The sequence below is a fragment of the Lissotriton helveticus genome, chromosome 9, assembly GCF_964261635.1.
Source record: "Lissotriton helveticus chromosome 9, aLisHel1.1, whole genome shotgun sequence".
Classification (NCBI taxonomy): domain Eukaryota; kingdom Metazoa; phylum Chordata; class Amphibia; order Caudata; family Salamandridae; genus Lissotriton; species Lissotriton helveticus.
In genome coordinates, this window is record NC_136070.1 from 89,934,653 (window position 1) to 89,951,014 (window position 16,362).

The window sequence follows — 16,362 nt, forward strand, 5'->3', positions numbered from 1 at the left end:
TCCTGGATTTTTAAAGTTGATGCCTCTTCACCATGTTGGTTGGACCATGTCACACGTGCGCACACTGGTACTCATTGTGCCCCAGCAATGACTGATATGCAGCTCTCTATTTTAGGTTTTTTATACATCTTTGAACTGATTTCTAGTGGCTCTCCGGACCAGCCAATGAGACTCAAAGCCAGCAAGCTCTGAGGCTGGAATTGCCTCTCTACAACATACTGCATCACATATCTCCTCATTCTATCAAATGGCCTATCTTGCACTTGCTTCAAATTAGGCATCTAAAGCAGATCAGCCTGACTGTATACTCTGTGCCCTTGTATATTCATCATAGGGGTGCCTTGTAGCCCTATAGTGGAGAGCAAAGGAGAGATGGAGAGCTGCCAATCTGACGACATGCCCAAAATCAGGCATGTGGATAGTGGAAGGAAAAATAATAAATCATGTTCAGTACATCTTGCAATGCAGAAGCAATCACTGTGTTTGCACAGATTTTCATTTTTCACTTTATTGGTGGGTTGGTTGAAATGCTTCTGCAATGCTTCTGCTGTCAAAGGGTCTAATTCAAAAAGGTAACTTACACTTTTGAGTAAGTTTACACTTGTGAGTAAGATCACTACTTTTTGGTATTTACAGACTGCACTTTTTAAGTAACTTACACTTTTGTAGTAAGTTCAGCACTATAATTGGCCAACCACTGGTACTGCAACACCTTCCCAAAGAAAATAATGGAGGTAGACACTTGCTGCAAAAATGCAAGTTACTACAAAAGTGCATTTTATGAATAACACTTTGTGTTACATTTTGTAGCACTACTACACATACCACAAAGAGCAGTTTGTGAATCAGGCCCATAGTGTTTAAACAATTTCTGTGATCATGACTTCTCCAGTATTAGGGGTGTCTTTCATAGATTCACATGCTTGAATATTTCCCGTTGTCGAAGTGGGAGTCCCACGGTACATAGAATAGCAGTAATATATACATATATACATGAAAATTACCATAATTACATATATACATACATATAATGCAGTAGAAAAAATATATCTGATCTGTCTTCATGAGTAGTCTGTGGGAATGAGGTTCTCAGTTTTGGTCCATGTAATGAGTTCCTGCAGGTATGTTTATCAGTGTGCATAAGTGACTGCATGTCTGTTCGATCCTTATAAATGTATACATAAAGGTTTTGCTGTCTGAATGAATGTCTCTAGGTCAGTCTGCATGGGTAGCTCTGAAACAGGTGGTCTGTATGGATGGGTTGCTATATGTTTATTAGTCCGAATGTGTGAGTATCTGGATGCCTAGTGGTTTATACGCACGGGCAAATCTAGACCCAGAGCAATACATTTTATAGTAGTTGTACAATCATTTTATTGGCAACTATATGATCACTCCAGTGGCAGCTGTCTATTTTTTTGCGAAAACAGCAGAGAAGAACATAAGTTACTTACCTGTAAACTGTGGTTCTCCAGTATTGGTGTCTTTCATAGATTCACATGCTTGAATATTCCCCGTCGTCGAAGTCCCACGGAACATAGAATAGCAGTAATATATACATATATACATGAAAATTACCATAATTACATATATACATACATATAATGCAGTAGAAAAAATATATAAAGTTGAAAAGTACCATAGAACAGAATAGGCCCATAGAACGCCTAAGGGAGAACTCACTTTAGTAACATATCAGTGTCATTATGTATTGGTCCACATTCTAGCCAATCAGGCTGTAGCTCCCTCTAGAACCTTCTCCTCAGAAGCCCAAGACCTCAGATTTTCTACCGCACGTCGTGTGAAGGGAGTCTCCCTGAGCTCTGCTCAGTTTTTTCTTCAAACATAGCTGTTTTTCTTCTCAGATGTCTTCCTCAAGGAAATCTTTGTTCAAGCCTTGTCCATCTTGTGGAAAACTACATCTCTTTCATGAGGATCCTCACAGTAAATGTATTTACTGTCTCTACCCGGACCATGAAGTGAAGAACTGTAAGTACTGCCGTACTTTTCCACCTAAAACTTTAAGGGACAGAGAGGCCCGTCTCCTTCTGTGGCTACAGAAGTTGAAGACAACTGACACGGTGCTCTCGGAGGTTGAGAGTGTCTCTTCTTTCCAGTCTAAGACCTCTCAGAAGCGTGGGTCGGAGACGGAGATGCCTTCTCCTTTTTTCAAGAACAGTAGACTCGTGGAAGTCTCTATGGATGTCTCCCCACAGGATTTGTCTCCTATAACGCCTACGGGACCTGGCTCTCTGGCGTCACTGTCCAAAGCCATGCCATCATCCTCTAAAACGGGCACTGGCTCGTCGACGCGTCCGTCGACGACATCGACGACGACTAAATCCATGGATGCTGTCTCCACGTCGACGACGACATGTTCAATGTCTTCGAGAACTACGTTGACGACGTCCACCGCGTCGACCACGACCCATGAGGTGAGACCCATTACCTCTATCTTAAAGATTTCGTCGACGACTGCCAAATCAACACCGTCAACGAAGAAGCCACCGTCGACGCGTCATCCGACGACGCACTCCTCGTCGTCGACCAAGATCACAGCATCATCGACGGGCCGCCGTCCGTCGACGGGACCCTCATCGTCGACGACAACTTCGTCGACGACTACTGCACCATCGACGACTTCGTCGACAGTTGTCGACCGTCGACGACCAAATCTTCGTCGACTGGATCATCTTCATGGACGGGCAAGGCTCTACCCCCGTCGACGGCGAAAAAATCTTCGTCGACGAAGGTAAAATCAACTCCGTCTACAGTGACGGATTCCCAGCCGGTTTTTGGATCTTCCACCACTACGTCGACGGGCTCGTCGACGTTGCACCATCCTTTAGCCACAGCTACCACCTTCACAGTGGTCACTGCTTTAACATATAAAAAGGTGCCTCTTATACAGTTGAGTCCAGTAAAGAGTGGTTCTACTCTTCCTGAACAACTATTTCAGTCTGCGGAGGAGGACTCCAATGATGGTTCAGAGGTGGACAATGTCTTTGGCCAAGCGTCTAGCCCATCCGAGCTAAACATCAAGTGCCAAGATTATGATGAAGAGGAGGAAGAGAACGTCGAAGATGGGACAGATCTATTTCCGGTGGACACTTCAGAGGCACCTATGGCAGAACAAACGACACAGATACCACTGTCTTTGGTAATGAATCTGGAGCACATGCTGGATGATTATAATCGCAGATTCCCACCGTCTAGGCCTGTTTCTCCAGTGCCGCAACCTCCTCCACAGCCTCAAATTCCTGCACCAGTTCAACCCAGGTCACCAGTGCGTACCCAGCAGGATACGGATAATGAGGATCAAGACCCTCACAACACAGATCAAAATGATGATGATGACAACGGCCTTCAAGAGTGGGACGACTACAGGGCTATTACACCTTCGACCCCACCAACGTCGCCTTAAGCTTCGCCTCCTGTGGATATTGGCAGTTTCCATAACTTAATGGTCCGCGCTCCGAAGAGGTTTCACCTCACTTTAGAAGTCCAACAGACTGATTGTTTTCTATACGAATTCAAGGACTTACCTCAACGGCAAGCCCACACTATTCCGATCATCGACCATATCTGGGAGGAAGGCCTCAAATTGATGGAGCGACCAAATTCGATCCCTGCTGTCTTACCAAGGTTGGATAAAAAGTATAAAGCGCCACCAAATTCTCCGGCATGCCTAGTGTCACAGCCTAAGGCAGATTCCGTCATTACTCAGGCAGCTCAAAAAAGGTCCCGCAATCCTGCCACACCTCTCACATCTCCCCCTGATCAGGAAGGCCGCAAGCTGGACTCCATAGGGAAAAAGTTTACCACCATGGCAGCCACGACTGTAAGGGCGGCTAATTCCTTGGCTATTCTTGGACGGTATGACCGCCAAATGTGGTCCGAAATTGCAGCATTCATTCCACAATTTCCAGATGCCATCCGTGCGGAAGCACAAGCCATCATTCAGGAGGGGGAAAAGATCTCTTCAGAGATCATTGACTGCGCCCTTGATATCTCCTCTACGGGATTCAGGCAATTGGCTGGAGCTGCAGTTTTGAGGCGTCAAGGTTGGTTAAAATCTACAGCATTTCGCCCGGAGGTTCAGGCTAGAGTACTCGATCTACCATATGACGGTGATTCGCTCTTCGGCAAACATGTCGACGATGTCCTTGAATCAATCAAAAAGGATACTGATACGGCCAAGGCTTTGGCAACCCTCCAGTATAGAAAATGGCCATTTCGAGGGGCACGTGGTAGAGGCGGCAATTCTTCCACTTTTCGTGGATCAAACCAATATCGCTCTTACACTGAAAACCGTCAAAGGAATACTTACCAGTCCCAAAATCGACAAACCTCCTCCAGACCATACCAAAGGAAAACCACCTACAGAGGTTGTTCAAATGCAAAGAAACAGTGACAGTCCCAGCGTCAACCTTCCACCGACTGTAAAAATTGGAGGACGAATCTCCAACTACATCTTGAATTGGTCAAACATCACCTCCGATCAATGGGTCCTAGATGTGATTTCCAAAGGACATACCCTGGAATTTACAACATTTCCTCCCAATCGCCCTCCTTCTGGTTCCCCCCTCCCCATTTCAAGGAACTATTGGCTCAAGTCAAATTAATGATCAGAAAAGGTGCTATTGAGGTGGTACCGCAAGGCCAGCGAGGCAAGGGTTTTTACTCCGGCTTCTTTTTAGTCCAGAAGAAGTCGGGAGAGTGGCGCCCCATTTTGGACTTGCGGGCTCTGAACAAATTCATCTCGTCGAAAACTTTTCAAATGTTGACCTTGCTCCAAATATTGAATTATCTCAATCCCGGAGAGTTCTTCTCCACGATTGACCTCCAGGACGCGTACTTTCATGTGCCGATTCACCCCAGGCACAGAAAGTACCTCAGTTTTACAGTCAGACACCTGCACTTTCAATTCAGAGTTCTGCCGTTCGGCCTCCGCTCAGCACCGAGGGTCTTTACCAAGATCATGGCCCCGGTAGCTGCTTTTCTGCGCCTGCAAGGCATTCAGTTTTATCCATACCTGGACGACTGTCTTATAAAGGCCCCAACCTTCCAGCTGGCAAATCAGCACACTCAGGTTTGTCTCTCTCTTTTTCAAAACTTGGGCCTTTCCATCAATTGCCAGAAGTCACACTTTCACTCGTCTCAACGACGAGATTTTCTAGGAGCCTCGCTAGATTCTCGGCTGGCAAAAGTTTTTGTCTCCCAGGAAAGACAGGACCGCATGCTCAAGTTTGTACGATTCCTACAGTCAAAGCTGTACGTTTCAGTCCGGATGTTGAAATAATTCCTGGGCATGGCTTCCTCGTGCATTCAGTTGATCCCCAACTGCAGGCTACATATGTGGGTCGTTCAAGAGGAACTAGACAAGCAGTGGAAACAGATTTCAGGATCGTTCAACGACCGGATCCTTCTCACGCCCCGCATTCAGGTGGCACTGAAATGGTGGTCTCACCCTCCGAACATTTCCATCGGTCGGTCTTTTCAAGACGCGACTCCGACTCTGACGCTCACAACCGATGCGTCCCTAGAGGGTTGGGGAGCACACCTCGAAGGAATGTCGGTAAAAGGAAAGTGGACCGCAATCCAGCGCACCTGGCATATAAACCGCCTAGAGCTTCCTGCGATCTTCCTTGCCCTGAAATCGTTCCAGAGGTTAGTGCAGGGCCAATCTCTGCTGGTGAGAACAGACAACACCCCCAGCATGCACTACCTCAACAAGCAGGGCGGCACGAGGTCCCTTCTGCTTTCCCAACAAGCACAGGAGATATGGGACTGGGCGATTCATCATCAAGTTCATCTTACAGCCATCCATGTGCCGGGTGTTTCCAATGTTCTGTCGGACTCACTCAGCAGATCTCTCTCGGACAATCACGAGTGGGAACTCAACCAACCAACTCTCAAGTTCATTTTCTGCCAGTGGGGCCAGCCGCAGATGGATCTCTTTGCGACTGCCACAAACAGGAAATGCCAACGCTTTGCAAGTCGTCATCCCCACAGAGAGTCGAGCGGAAATGCATTTTCGATCAACTGGTCGAACGAATTCATATACGCTTTCCCTCCGATTCCTCTGATTCCGCGCCTGTTGCACAGGATGAGGCTTCAACCCTGTCATGTCATCTTGATCGCACCCAAGTGGACGCGGCGCCCATGGTTCTCGGACCTTCTGTTGTTTTCCCAGAAAGAGCCAATATCGCTTCATCCTCTGCCTCACCTCCTCACGATGAAGCGAGGGCAGATTTGCCACCCAGATCCGGCATATCTCCAGCTCCATGCCTAGAACCTGAATACAATGAATTTTCACGTCTAACCATCAACGCAGATTGCAGGGAAGTGTTGGCGCACGCTCGCGCTCCATCCACCATTAAAACCTATCAGCTGAAGTGGAAGCGTTTCTGTGTTTGGTGCCACACCAAAGCCTTGGATCCAATGACCCAAAACCGGAACAGATCCTGCCTTTTTTCCTATCCCTTGCAAAGTCAGGACTTTCTCACTTCACTCTTAAGGTGTTTCTGGCAGCACTTTCCCGTTTCCGTCATGATGGTTCCACGTCACTGTATTCCTCTAGAGTCATCCAACAGTTTTTCAAAGGCCTCTTCCGGATGTTTCCACCCATTCGTCGCCCTCCACCTGCTTGGCGCTTAAATCTGGTTTTGTCTCAACTCCTCCTGCCTCCTTTCGAGCCCATTCACTCAGCAAGCTTAAAATTCCTCACGTGGAAAGTTGCTCTGCTGCTCGCCTTAACATCATCTAGGGGTGTTAGTGACATCCAGGCATTCACGATTCAGCCTCCTTTTCTCCAGTTCTCCAATGAGGCAGTTACGCACCGTACTAATCCAAAATTCATCCCGAAGGTTCCAAGTGATTTTCATCTCAATGAACCGGTCATTCTAAAGACTTTCTTTCCTGATCCACAAACTCCTGCTGAATGTTCATTGCATTCATTGGATGTGAAACTCTGTCTTAAGTTTTACATTCAACGTACTACACCATTCAGGAAATCAGACCAACTATTCGTGGCCTATGGCCCGATCTGCAAAGGACAATCTGTTACCAAACAGACTATTACTAGGTGGATTTCTTCTACCATTACTTTTTGTCACCAACGGGCTGGCAAGCCCCTTCCTGCTCCAGTACGAGCTCATTCAACTAGAGCTGTGTCAACTTCTACTGCCCTCTTTGTGGGGGTACCTCTACAACACATTTGCAGAGCTGCTACGTGGTCGAGCAGCCATACTTTTACGAAGCACTATTGTCTACAGTCAACTGACGCCGCGGATGCGGCAGTGGGACAAGTGGTGCTGCGAAATCTTTTCCAATAAGGTGAGCCTCTGTTGCTACCCGCCTCCAGTCATAAAGGTATTTTTTTCTTAAATTTTGATATATTGCATTTTAAATTATATCAGATTGTATGCTTGGAGTTTTATATTACCTTTATGACTTATATGATGATTTACTGCTTTCTACTCTTATTCAAGCATGTGAATCTATGAAAGACACCCCTAATACTGGAGAAGAACATAAGTTACTTATCTGTAAACTGGGGTTCTCCAGTATTGGTGTCTTTCATAGATTCACATGCGACCCTCCCTTCCTCCCCTCAGAGGCTCCCTTCTCCTCAGGCACTTTGGTTACTTGGTGCTACGAAAATCTGAGGTCTTGGGCTTCTGAGGAGAAGGTTCTAGAGGGAGCTTCAGCCTGATTGGCTAGAATGTGGACCAATACATAATGACACTGATATGTTACTAAAGTGAGTTCTCCCTTAGGCTTTCTATGGGCCTATTCTGTTCTATGGTACTTTTCAACTTTATATATTTTTTCTACTGCATTATATGTATGTATATATGTAATTATGGTAATTTTCATGTATATATGTATATATTACTGCTATTCTATGTTCCGTGGGACTCCCACTTCGACGACGGGGAATATTCAAGCATGTGAATCTATGAAAGACACCAATACTGGAGAACCACAGTTTACAGGTAAGTAACTTATGTTCTTCTCTGCTGTTTTCGCAAAAAAATAGACAGCTGCCACTGGAGTGATCATATAGTTGCCAATAAAATGATTGTACAACTACTATAAAATGTATTGCTCTGGGTCTAGATTTGCCCGTGCGTATAAACCACTAGGCATCCAGATACTCACACATTCGGACTAATAAACATATAGCAACCCATCCATACAGACCACCTGTTTCAGAGCTACCCATGCAGACTGACCTAGAGACATTCATTCAGACAGCAAAACCTTTATGTATACATTTATAAGGATCGAACAGACATGCAGTCACTTATGCACACTGATAAACATACCTGCAGGAACTCATTTACATGGACCAAAACTGAGAACCTCATTCCCACAGACTACTCATGAAGACAGATCTAACACGTACTCAGCCAGACAGAAAACTAGCAGATATAGAGAGACCGGATTCCCATGGCCAACAGGTGGTGCTACATATCTGACTCCATGTCGACCTAATATTTAGCCCTTCCCTGTAAGGAAATCACGTTTGAGCTGGTGAAAGTAGTGAATTGTCAAAATTCATTGAATTTTTGGCATTCCTTGGAGAAATCACTTCTACTGGTTCATGGAAAGTGTCAATCTCTGTGTCCACAGCGCCTGCATGCCCATTCCATTCATGACCTCTTTGTTCTAATCCTATAAAAATTGCACTATAATGGAGTAGCTGCGTAGATGTAGGGTAATATGGTATTTAGCCTGTATGGAGTAATCTAGTAATACTTGTTACATGTGTTAACTGTTACAAATATCATGTTCTGCACTAAAAATGCTTGCATGCCTGGAAACAAGAACTGCCTAGTAAAGGATTACAGACTGACCTGCGCGACACCGATTACAGGAAAGCTGCCTCACTTTGCAAAATTGAACCTACACCTGTGCTTATGTGAAGGACTTTGTTTCTGTTTAGTGAACCCCTTAAACCATGTACCATCTATCACAGTAGTGCTAGTACGTCTTACATACTGTTATGTTTTGGTGTGATTACATTACTTCTGTCTTCTTAACAATAAAAAAAAAGCACTGGGCAGGACATTTGCTTATTCTGCCTGTAGTTTGATTGCTTGAGCTCTCAGCCTTCACTCATCCCCTCTCAACCTCGCTGATATTCCTTGGTCTGCTCGCCCTCTCTACCCTGAGTGTCCAGTTTAGTAGTGATAAACTTGGCCCAGCTTGTAGTGTCATAGTAGATTGGAGCCCTGAATACCGTGGTTTAGGCCCAGTAACCCCTCTTTGCCTAGTAGACTCTCTGAACAGGTTCTAACATTAGCTAAGTCAGCACTTTAATTCCGAGGCTGAAATGCACACAACTTGTTAAATCCTGTGCCTACCTTAATTTTATCTTGTGTAAATGAGATTTCTTTTTACTAGTGCTAAACCTAACAGTAGGAGAGAGGCAATGCTAAACTCTATTGCTAAACCCCACCAAGAGTTTTATAGTCACCTTTTATCTATATGATGACTGTGATTAAGCCAGTTATCATTCTTATATAATATAATCAAAAGTGATAGAAGCAGTGTTATCACTTTAAAATCTAGCTTTGTGTTTGGCTTAAAAAAAGGGTATTCCTGCATGTGAGAGTCTTGTGGGTGGGTCACGGCAGCTGTCCGATCGGCCTCTTGGTATCATAAGGGCTTGAGAAGAGGAGAGAGAAGAAGTGGAGCAAATGTCATGTTTGTAGCTTAAAATGTGATCAATTTTCCTCTACTTTCCTGGAATTTTTTTTACAAATCCTATGTCAATCTATGATTGATTCCAACTACCTTTCTGACATTTTCAGATGGGTATTTTATCGACAGAGTTTAAAAGCTTTGCTCATATCCTTGTCTACATTTGTCAGCGCTTGTGGGCTTTCATTGTTATACCATCCACTCATTACTGCCTGCCTTCATTCAGGCAGCAACACTTTAAAACTTCTCTTAAATGTATTTATTGATTTTCAAGCAAAACAGTCAAGGTGACACCAACATAATAACAAAGAAGCACATTATAGAAATATATCCTGCAGATGCACTGAGGAGTAAAGCGCACCATCAGAAGTTAACGTGGGGAAAAATATTGGAAATTAACATGGTCAATGCACATATTAAAACAAAAAGAAGAAAATGGAGCCTAGTGCACAGAGAGGGAAAATGTTATATTGGGATAGGACGGTGTTCATGAGTGGGGGAGGGAGAGCCTAATGCAGTCTGTAGAATCGTGTTCAAGGGTAAGCAAAACTTAAAAGAAAATTACAAATATTGATGAAACAATTTATTTATTTATTTATTTATTTAAAGGGTTTTATATAGCGCTGGTTGGACCCAAGAGTATCAGAGCGCTTTACATCATATTGGACACAGAAGAGTTTAAAACAGAATAATGATACAATTTGGTAAAGAAGCAAGGACCTTTGGAAAAATTGGGGGAGGGTACAATAAAGGTAGAAAAGAAATAGCAGATTAAGGTAAGGGGAAATGGATGGGAGAAGCAATTTTAGAGTAAGAGTGGAAAGAGGGGAGCGGGAGAGAGATGAAGTACAGAGACAAGCTGGGAAGAGAGAAACAAGGGAAGAGCAAGGGAGTAGATAATGACCATGAGGTAGAGAGACACATTAAAAGAACAATGAAATAATAGATTAAGTGCCCCAGTATTTGTTTAGAAGAGGGTAAAGAGCGGAAGAATTTGATATTTTCATATATAAAGTACTATGTAAGGCTCAGAGTAGAGATACATTATAGGACTATTGAGAACTCCAGACAGTAAAGCGTTTACTTTGTTTAGGGCTTCTGGTTTTATGGTATTTCTTTTTTTGACATTTCCGTCTGTATTTATCCATATTTAATTGTTGCTAATTTTATCTGCATTTATCCGTATTTATTTTGGGTTTTATGGAAATATGAAGCTGAAATTAGTATATTTCCACATTTATTTAACCAGTAAATATGCACTCATGGTTGAATGCCTACAAGGTTTCAATGCTGTAAACACCTGCAGAAGACAAATTAATTCACTTATATGAAATTGTGATTTTCAGTATCAACCCTGTGCATATCTACTGCTATTAAAGCCTCTTTACTAATGTTCATTTCTTTTTTAACCCCCTTATCTATCAATCCACACAGCTATTGGCCTGTCAGACAGTGTTTAGAATTACTTCAAAAAACAACCCAATTTCCGTTTTTTTGTTGTGTTTTTCTTTTTGTTTTCCAATTTCCGTTTTTATCCACATTTAAAAATACATACAATCAAGAAAATAAATGTTTTCTGTCTGTATTTATCTGTAAAAATCAGTAAAAGAAGCAGAAGACAGGGAGACTTATTTATGTTAAAGTAACAACAATGTATAATGCATGCCATTATTAAAACCGTTAGCCACCGAATACAAAAAGAAAGACACCGCAGCATTGCCATCTAAAAGCTAGCAGTGACATCTTGTTTCCCCCCAGACCAGAGATCCCAGTACTGCGGACCACCGCGTCTGTGCTGCGGTCTGAACCGTAGTCCAGGTCCCGGGGAGGAAACTGCAGGGAGGCAGCAGGGGAGAACCAATGGGGTGGCTTTCTGAAAGGGGGAGGAGCCTGGCCCACGTGCACAAACACTGCTGCCGTACCCTGTCACCCCGCCGCAGCATCACTGAGAGGAGAAGCAAATGAAGATTTTAATTAATAATGTATATATTGACGGCAAAATTATTGTTGCTGATGCTCGCATGCAGGGTTGTTGGGGTCACAGCTATTGAGAGTAATAAACACGTTCTGTACCCACCCAGCCCCCACCCCGCGCGCGCTTCTGATCATGGGAGTGCAATCTAGCCACGGAGAGAGGAGGGGGGTAAATCAACTTTACACTCTTGAGCGATAGCGTGCGGCTGAATAATTGCCCTGCAGCCCAAAGGCTCTCCGAGCGGCTGATGCTGTTCCCAGCGATGCCTTTCAGAGCAGCCGTCATCGCCGAGCCCAGAAAGCCAATCATGACCAAGGTGGGCTAGGTGGGGGAGCAGACACAGATGCATAGACGCGCGCCCTCCCAGCGTCCCCCCGCTCGCCCTGTTAATGGTGGTCATCGTGTTTTCTGTTGCAGATCCCGGACTCCATCATTTCCCGCGGCGTGCAGGTGCTGCCACGAGACACCGCCTCCCTCAGCACCACCCCGTCGGAGTCTCCGCGCGCACAGGCCACCTCGCGCCTCTCCACCGCTTCCTGCCCGACGCCAAAAGTGAGTAGCCTCTTCCTTCCTGCCTCCGCGGCGCGTGGCGTTTAATCAGGCAGTGACGGATAGGAGCTGTAGAAGGGTGCCTCTCACGTGCGCCGAGGCCGCCCTTTCATAATTACTGTTACTCATGATGAATGGACGTGAGATCACTCAGTTCAGTCCCACACATCGCTGCGCATATTAGCTTCCTTGGACCAGTGGTAGGAGACCACTGATCTCTTGTAAAGATTGCTGCTCCTACACGGTGTCCTCATTGCAGCCCATTAGCCGCTCTCAGGGAGGTTTATTGCTTTGGCGCGAGCCTGTCCTGTATCATCCATTGAGGTGTCAATCAGCGAGGAGAGAACATTCAGCCCTTTGAGCTTGCCTTGCAGAAAGAAGCACGCAAGGTCACAGAGAAGGACACAGACTCAGGAGTGAAACCTTCTGTGTTATGGGATTCACAGAGGGGTGTGAATGAGTCCTCTCTGAAATCTCAATCTACCATTCCTGATTAGAATATACTTAAAATAAAAAAAGGTCACGATTGAACATTGATTAATTTTTAAAGTGGCTGCCCGATATTCGAAAGCAATGATTTGAAACCTAGAAAGTTTTAATGCCAACCTTTGGGACTGTCCTGCAGAGTTCTTTCCTGGCAGGGTTCGGACAGAAGATGACATTTCAGTGTGATTGGTGTTGGGCCGAATGATTGGTTGAAACCAGCTCTGGATTGGCTTTAAGGCCTGGTGAAGCCAAACTTTCATAAAGAATTCAGACACTGACTCAGCTGTGGCACTGGCATATCGATTCATTTTAGTATTTTATCAACAGACTTTCAGTATGGTGACAAAATGGCATCTAATCATAGGAAATCATGTGCCCAGTCCTTTCATTCAAAAACCTTCTCATCTTTTAACTTGTAGTCGGTGTTTATTTAATACAAAATGTATTATTTTCTTGTAACACAAAATCAAAATTGTCCAGGCCTAAAATAGTCCTAGAATAATTGTTTTCTGTTGACGAGCAAATTACCACTTATTGGACAGCATACATTTTTTGTGCACTACAGCTCTACATATTTCAGTCAAAACAATCTGAATGTATTCACATAATAACGTTATAGTTCCCAAATTTAGTAAAAGACCCATGAAAGAGATATAAAAGAGAGTGGAAATAGAAACTGAAACTCTCCAATTTCATTTACTGACAATTCCAGGTAGTACTGCTGCTTGGATTGCTGTGATGGGCATTGAAGGGCTTATTGATCATGGCTGAGGTCTGCGAGGGAGCTGTCAGTAAGGTCTAATTGTGTCGAAGCTGGTTATCCCTGCCACTGACGATATCACACCTGAGTAGAGCTGTCGTCCTCTACATTTCCGTTCAATAGCCATTGTTGCTGAGTCAGCAATCCTGCAGAGCAATGTGTGAAAGCGTATTGTGATTTTGCTGGTATTTTGATAATTTGAAAAAAGGCTACAATGTTAAAACTTCAGCTGCCTGATTATAACAGAAAATAACTTTCTTCATCATGAACTCTCGTACTTGATAAATTACTTCCTTTCTCTCTACTCTTGACAGTACACCTGATTGGTTCAGATGGATCCATATAAAGCTGTATTTTAGGTGCGTGTGAGGTTATTGGTGTGTGCCCCAGCACCCCCATCTGGGTATGCCCACTCACCACATGTTAAGGAATTAAAAGGGTGGGAGATGCTTACGCCTAGTTATTTATAATTTCCATGATTATACCTAGCATAGATCTAGAAGAGAGAGAAAATGCAGATAAGAATAACTGTAATTTTTGCATGTGAGTACAATTAAATAGACATGTTGCTTTATGGATTCTTCCAATATTGTTTCTTTGTTCAGGAAACCACAGTCAACATGTGTTTCAACCCCATTGCGGAGATCAGACCTTGAGGCTTTTTCAAGGCCTATTGTTAAGTCTGTGGTAGTTTTTAATTAAATGAATAAGAATGTTCTCGTTATTCATTCTGGTGGAGTTTGTCCGTAATGTAGTCTGTATCGATCTACTAATGTCCTCTGTCAATGCAGTCTGAAAAGTCTTAGCTAGGGGACGAAACACATGTTGGCTGTGGTTTCCTGAACAAAGACACAAAAATCCTGAGTTTGGACAAGAAAGAATTGCAAGACCTTCAGATTAATTACATTAAAAACTACTTCAGACGTAGGTATAGGCCTGAAAAAGCCCCAGGCCTGCATGCTGCAATGGGACGAAACACATGTTGACTGTGGTTTCTTAAAAAAATAACAAAATAATCTAACAGGCAGCTTGGCTGATTAATTGTACTCACCAGCTGAAAAAAACACTATTCTTAACTGTTTACTTTCTCTTTTCAAGATCTATGCTAGATATGATCATGACAATTACAAATAACTAGATGTAAGCATCATCCACCCCTTGGCAACATTGTAATGTGTGTTTCCAGATTTGTTAGTGTTTGGTATTTGATGGTGAGCAAAATATCCAGCAAGCGAATACTTGCACCAAATGTTTTGCGCTTTCCAGCTCTCTGTGAAGTACTGTTTGCCAAATTGAGAAGATACATGAGTTGGAAAGTAATTTGGATGTGGGGATAATTGTGCAGTTGGTTGGGATCCTTTACAAGTAAGTAATGATGACACAAACTATAAAAGACCTCAAAGGAGTGGACATCTCACCATTGGTGATCATACTTTTAAAACGTAATGATAAAATGGAAATCACGTCTACAGTCATCTTGTGATTTGTTTGAGGTTTTACAGTGGATGCACCTTTAAAGTTATAGAAGGTATTGGAGTTGTCCTAATTAGGAGATGTTTTTTCAAGCATTTAGTTTGTTAATAAGTAAATGAGAGATTCACAATCAAGCGCAATCTACTGTGGAGGGATCCTTCAACCTTGTATGAGTGAAATACACTGTAGCATGATCATACTGTGGAATACGTCAGACTTCATGCCCAGCTGCTGTGTTTGCTTTCTTTTCTTCAATATTTCAAGATTCCTTGAGTCTGAGCTAGACAAGTATGTTCCATATTCTCGCTGTAATGGAAGTTGCATGCGGATCTGATAGAAGTGTTCTAGATGGGTAATAATTTGTACACTTCTTTTTTAATATAGTCAGTGCTGTGCACATTCAGACATATATCCAGTGTGTGGCCATATCTAGTTGTGCTGCAGCGTTCTGGTTTGTATTTTTTTGCATCTTTTCTATTAATGTCATAAGCTTCTGACCTATATTGCATCATTTTAATCTGCTTCATTGAAGGAATACGTTTTGGTTGCTCTCAATTGGTAAACAGTACTTGCTTTGATTAGCTCAAACCCACGGGGAGGTTCTCTTTATAGCGCAGCTGGCCAAGTGCTCCCTGGACTTACGTTGTTGTTTTATTTTCTAAAATGTCTGTAAAAGGGTACACTTATTATTTACTTCCTAGGGTCTGAGAGATCTAAACAGGCGTAGGCCCTTCACAGATAGTATTCACTAACCTAGCAGTGCATCTACCTATGATTTAGAATTTCACAAGTTATTCTACAGCAGAGAAAACAAGACCACGCCTTAGGAAAGAGTTCTTACCCAAAGTACCTTCCACACTATGTGCGCTGGGATATCAGTAACTGGTTTCAGTGTACTCGGGTCCATTTTTTGAGTAGGTGGCAAATAGTTCAGTTGTGTGGGGAATATGTGCAATGGCGAGCCCACATAAGGAAGCAAAAGGCGAACTGGGAGCTAATAGGGTGACTCTAAGAGAGTCGTGAGAACATGCATATAAGTCTGTACCGAGACAGGCTGACCTTAACATGATCTATTTCTGAGAATTCTGAAAGCCAAAGGTAAATTATATGTTAGTGTGCGTTTCATTGTTGTAAAGGAAGGCTTCTGGGTTTTTACGTAGAAATTCCAACTGGGCAGCGCTCTGTGCCAACTGATTTGTTTGGTTCATTTTCACATGTAGATTACATTCCTGGGTGTATGTGCTGCGTTGTGGGTGTAAGTGGTCCAGATTTCTTTGGAAATTAGTATGGTGACGTATGCAGTCTGCTCCAGTAGAAAAACTCCAGTGGCAATGTGTATCACATTAAGCTGCTGGGTTACTCTGTCTTACTCAGGGTAAGCATGCTGTCCTGGCTAAATTGCCTT

The 16,362-nt window shown here is 43.5% G+C and overlaps 1 protein-coding gene across 11 annotated transcripts in view; it reads left to right on the forward strand.

Annotated features, from left to right (window-relative positions):
• The window catches only part of GPHN (gephyrin), a 1,934,090-nt gene that overhangs the window by 1,369,739 nt on the left and 547,989 nt on the right, over nt 1-16,362 (forward strand). For all 11 annotated transcript variants that reach the window (XM_078659537.1, XM_078659532.1, XM_078659529.1 and 8 more), the window contains one exon: nt 12,107-12,241. In XM_078659537.1, the coding sequence (XP_078515663.1) occupies nt 12,107-12,241 (135 nt within the window). The remainder of the gene's footprint in view (nt 1-12,106; nt 12,242-16,362) is intronic.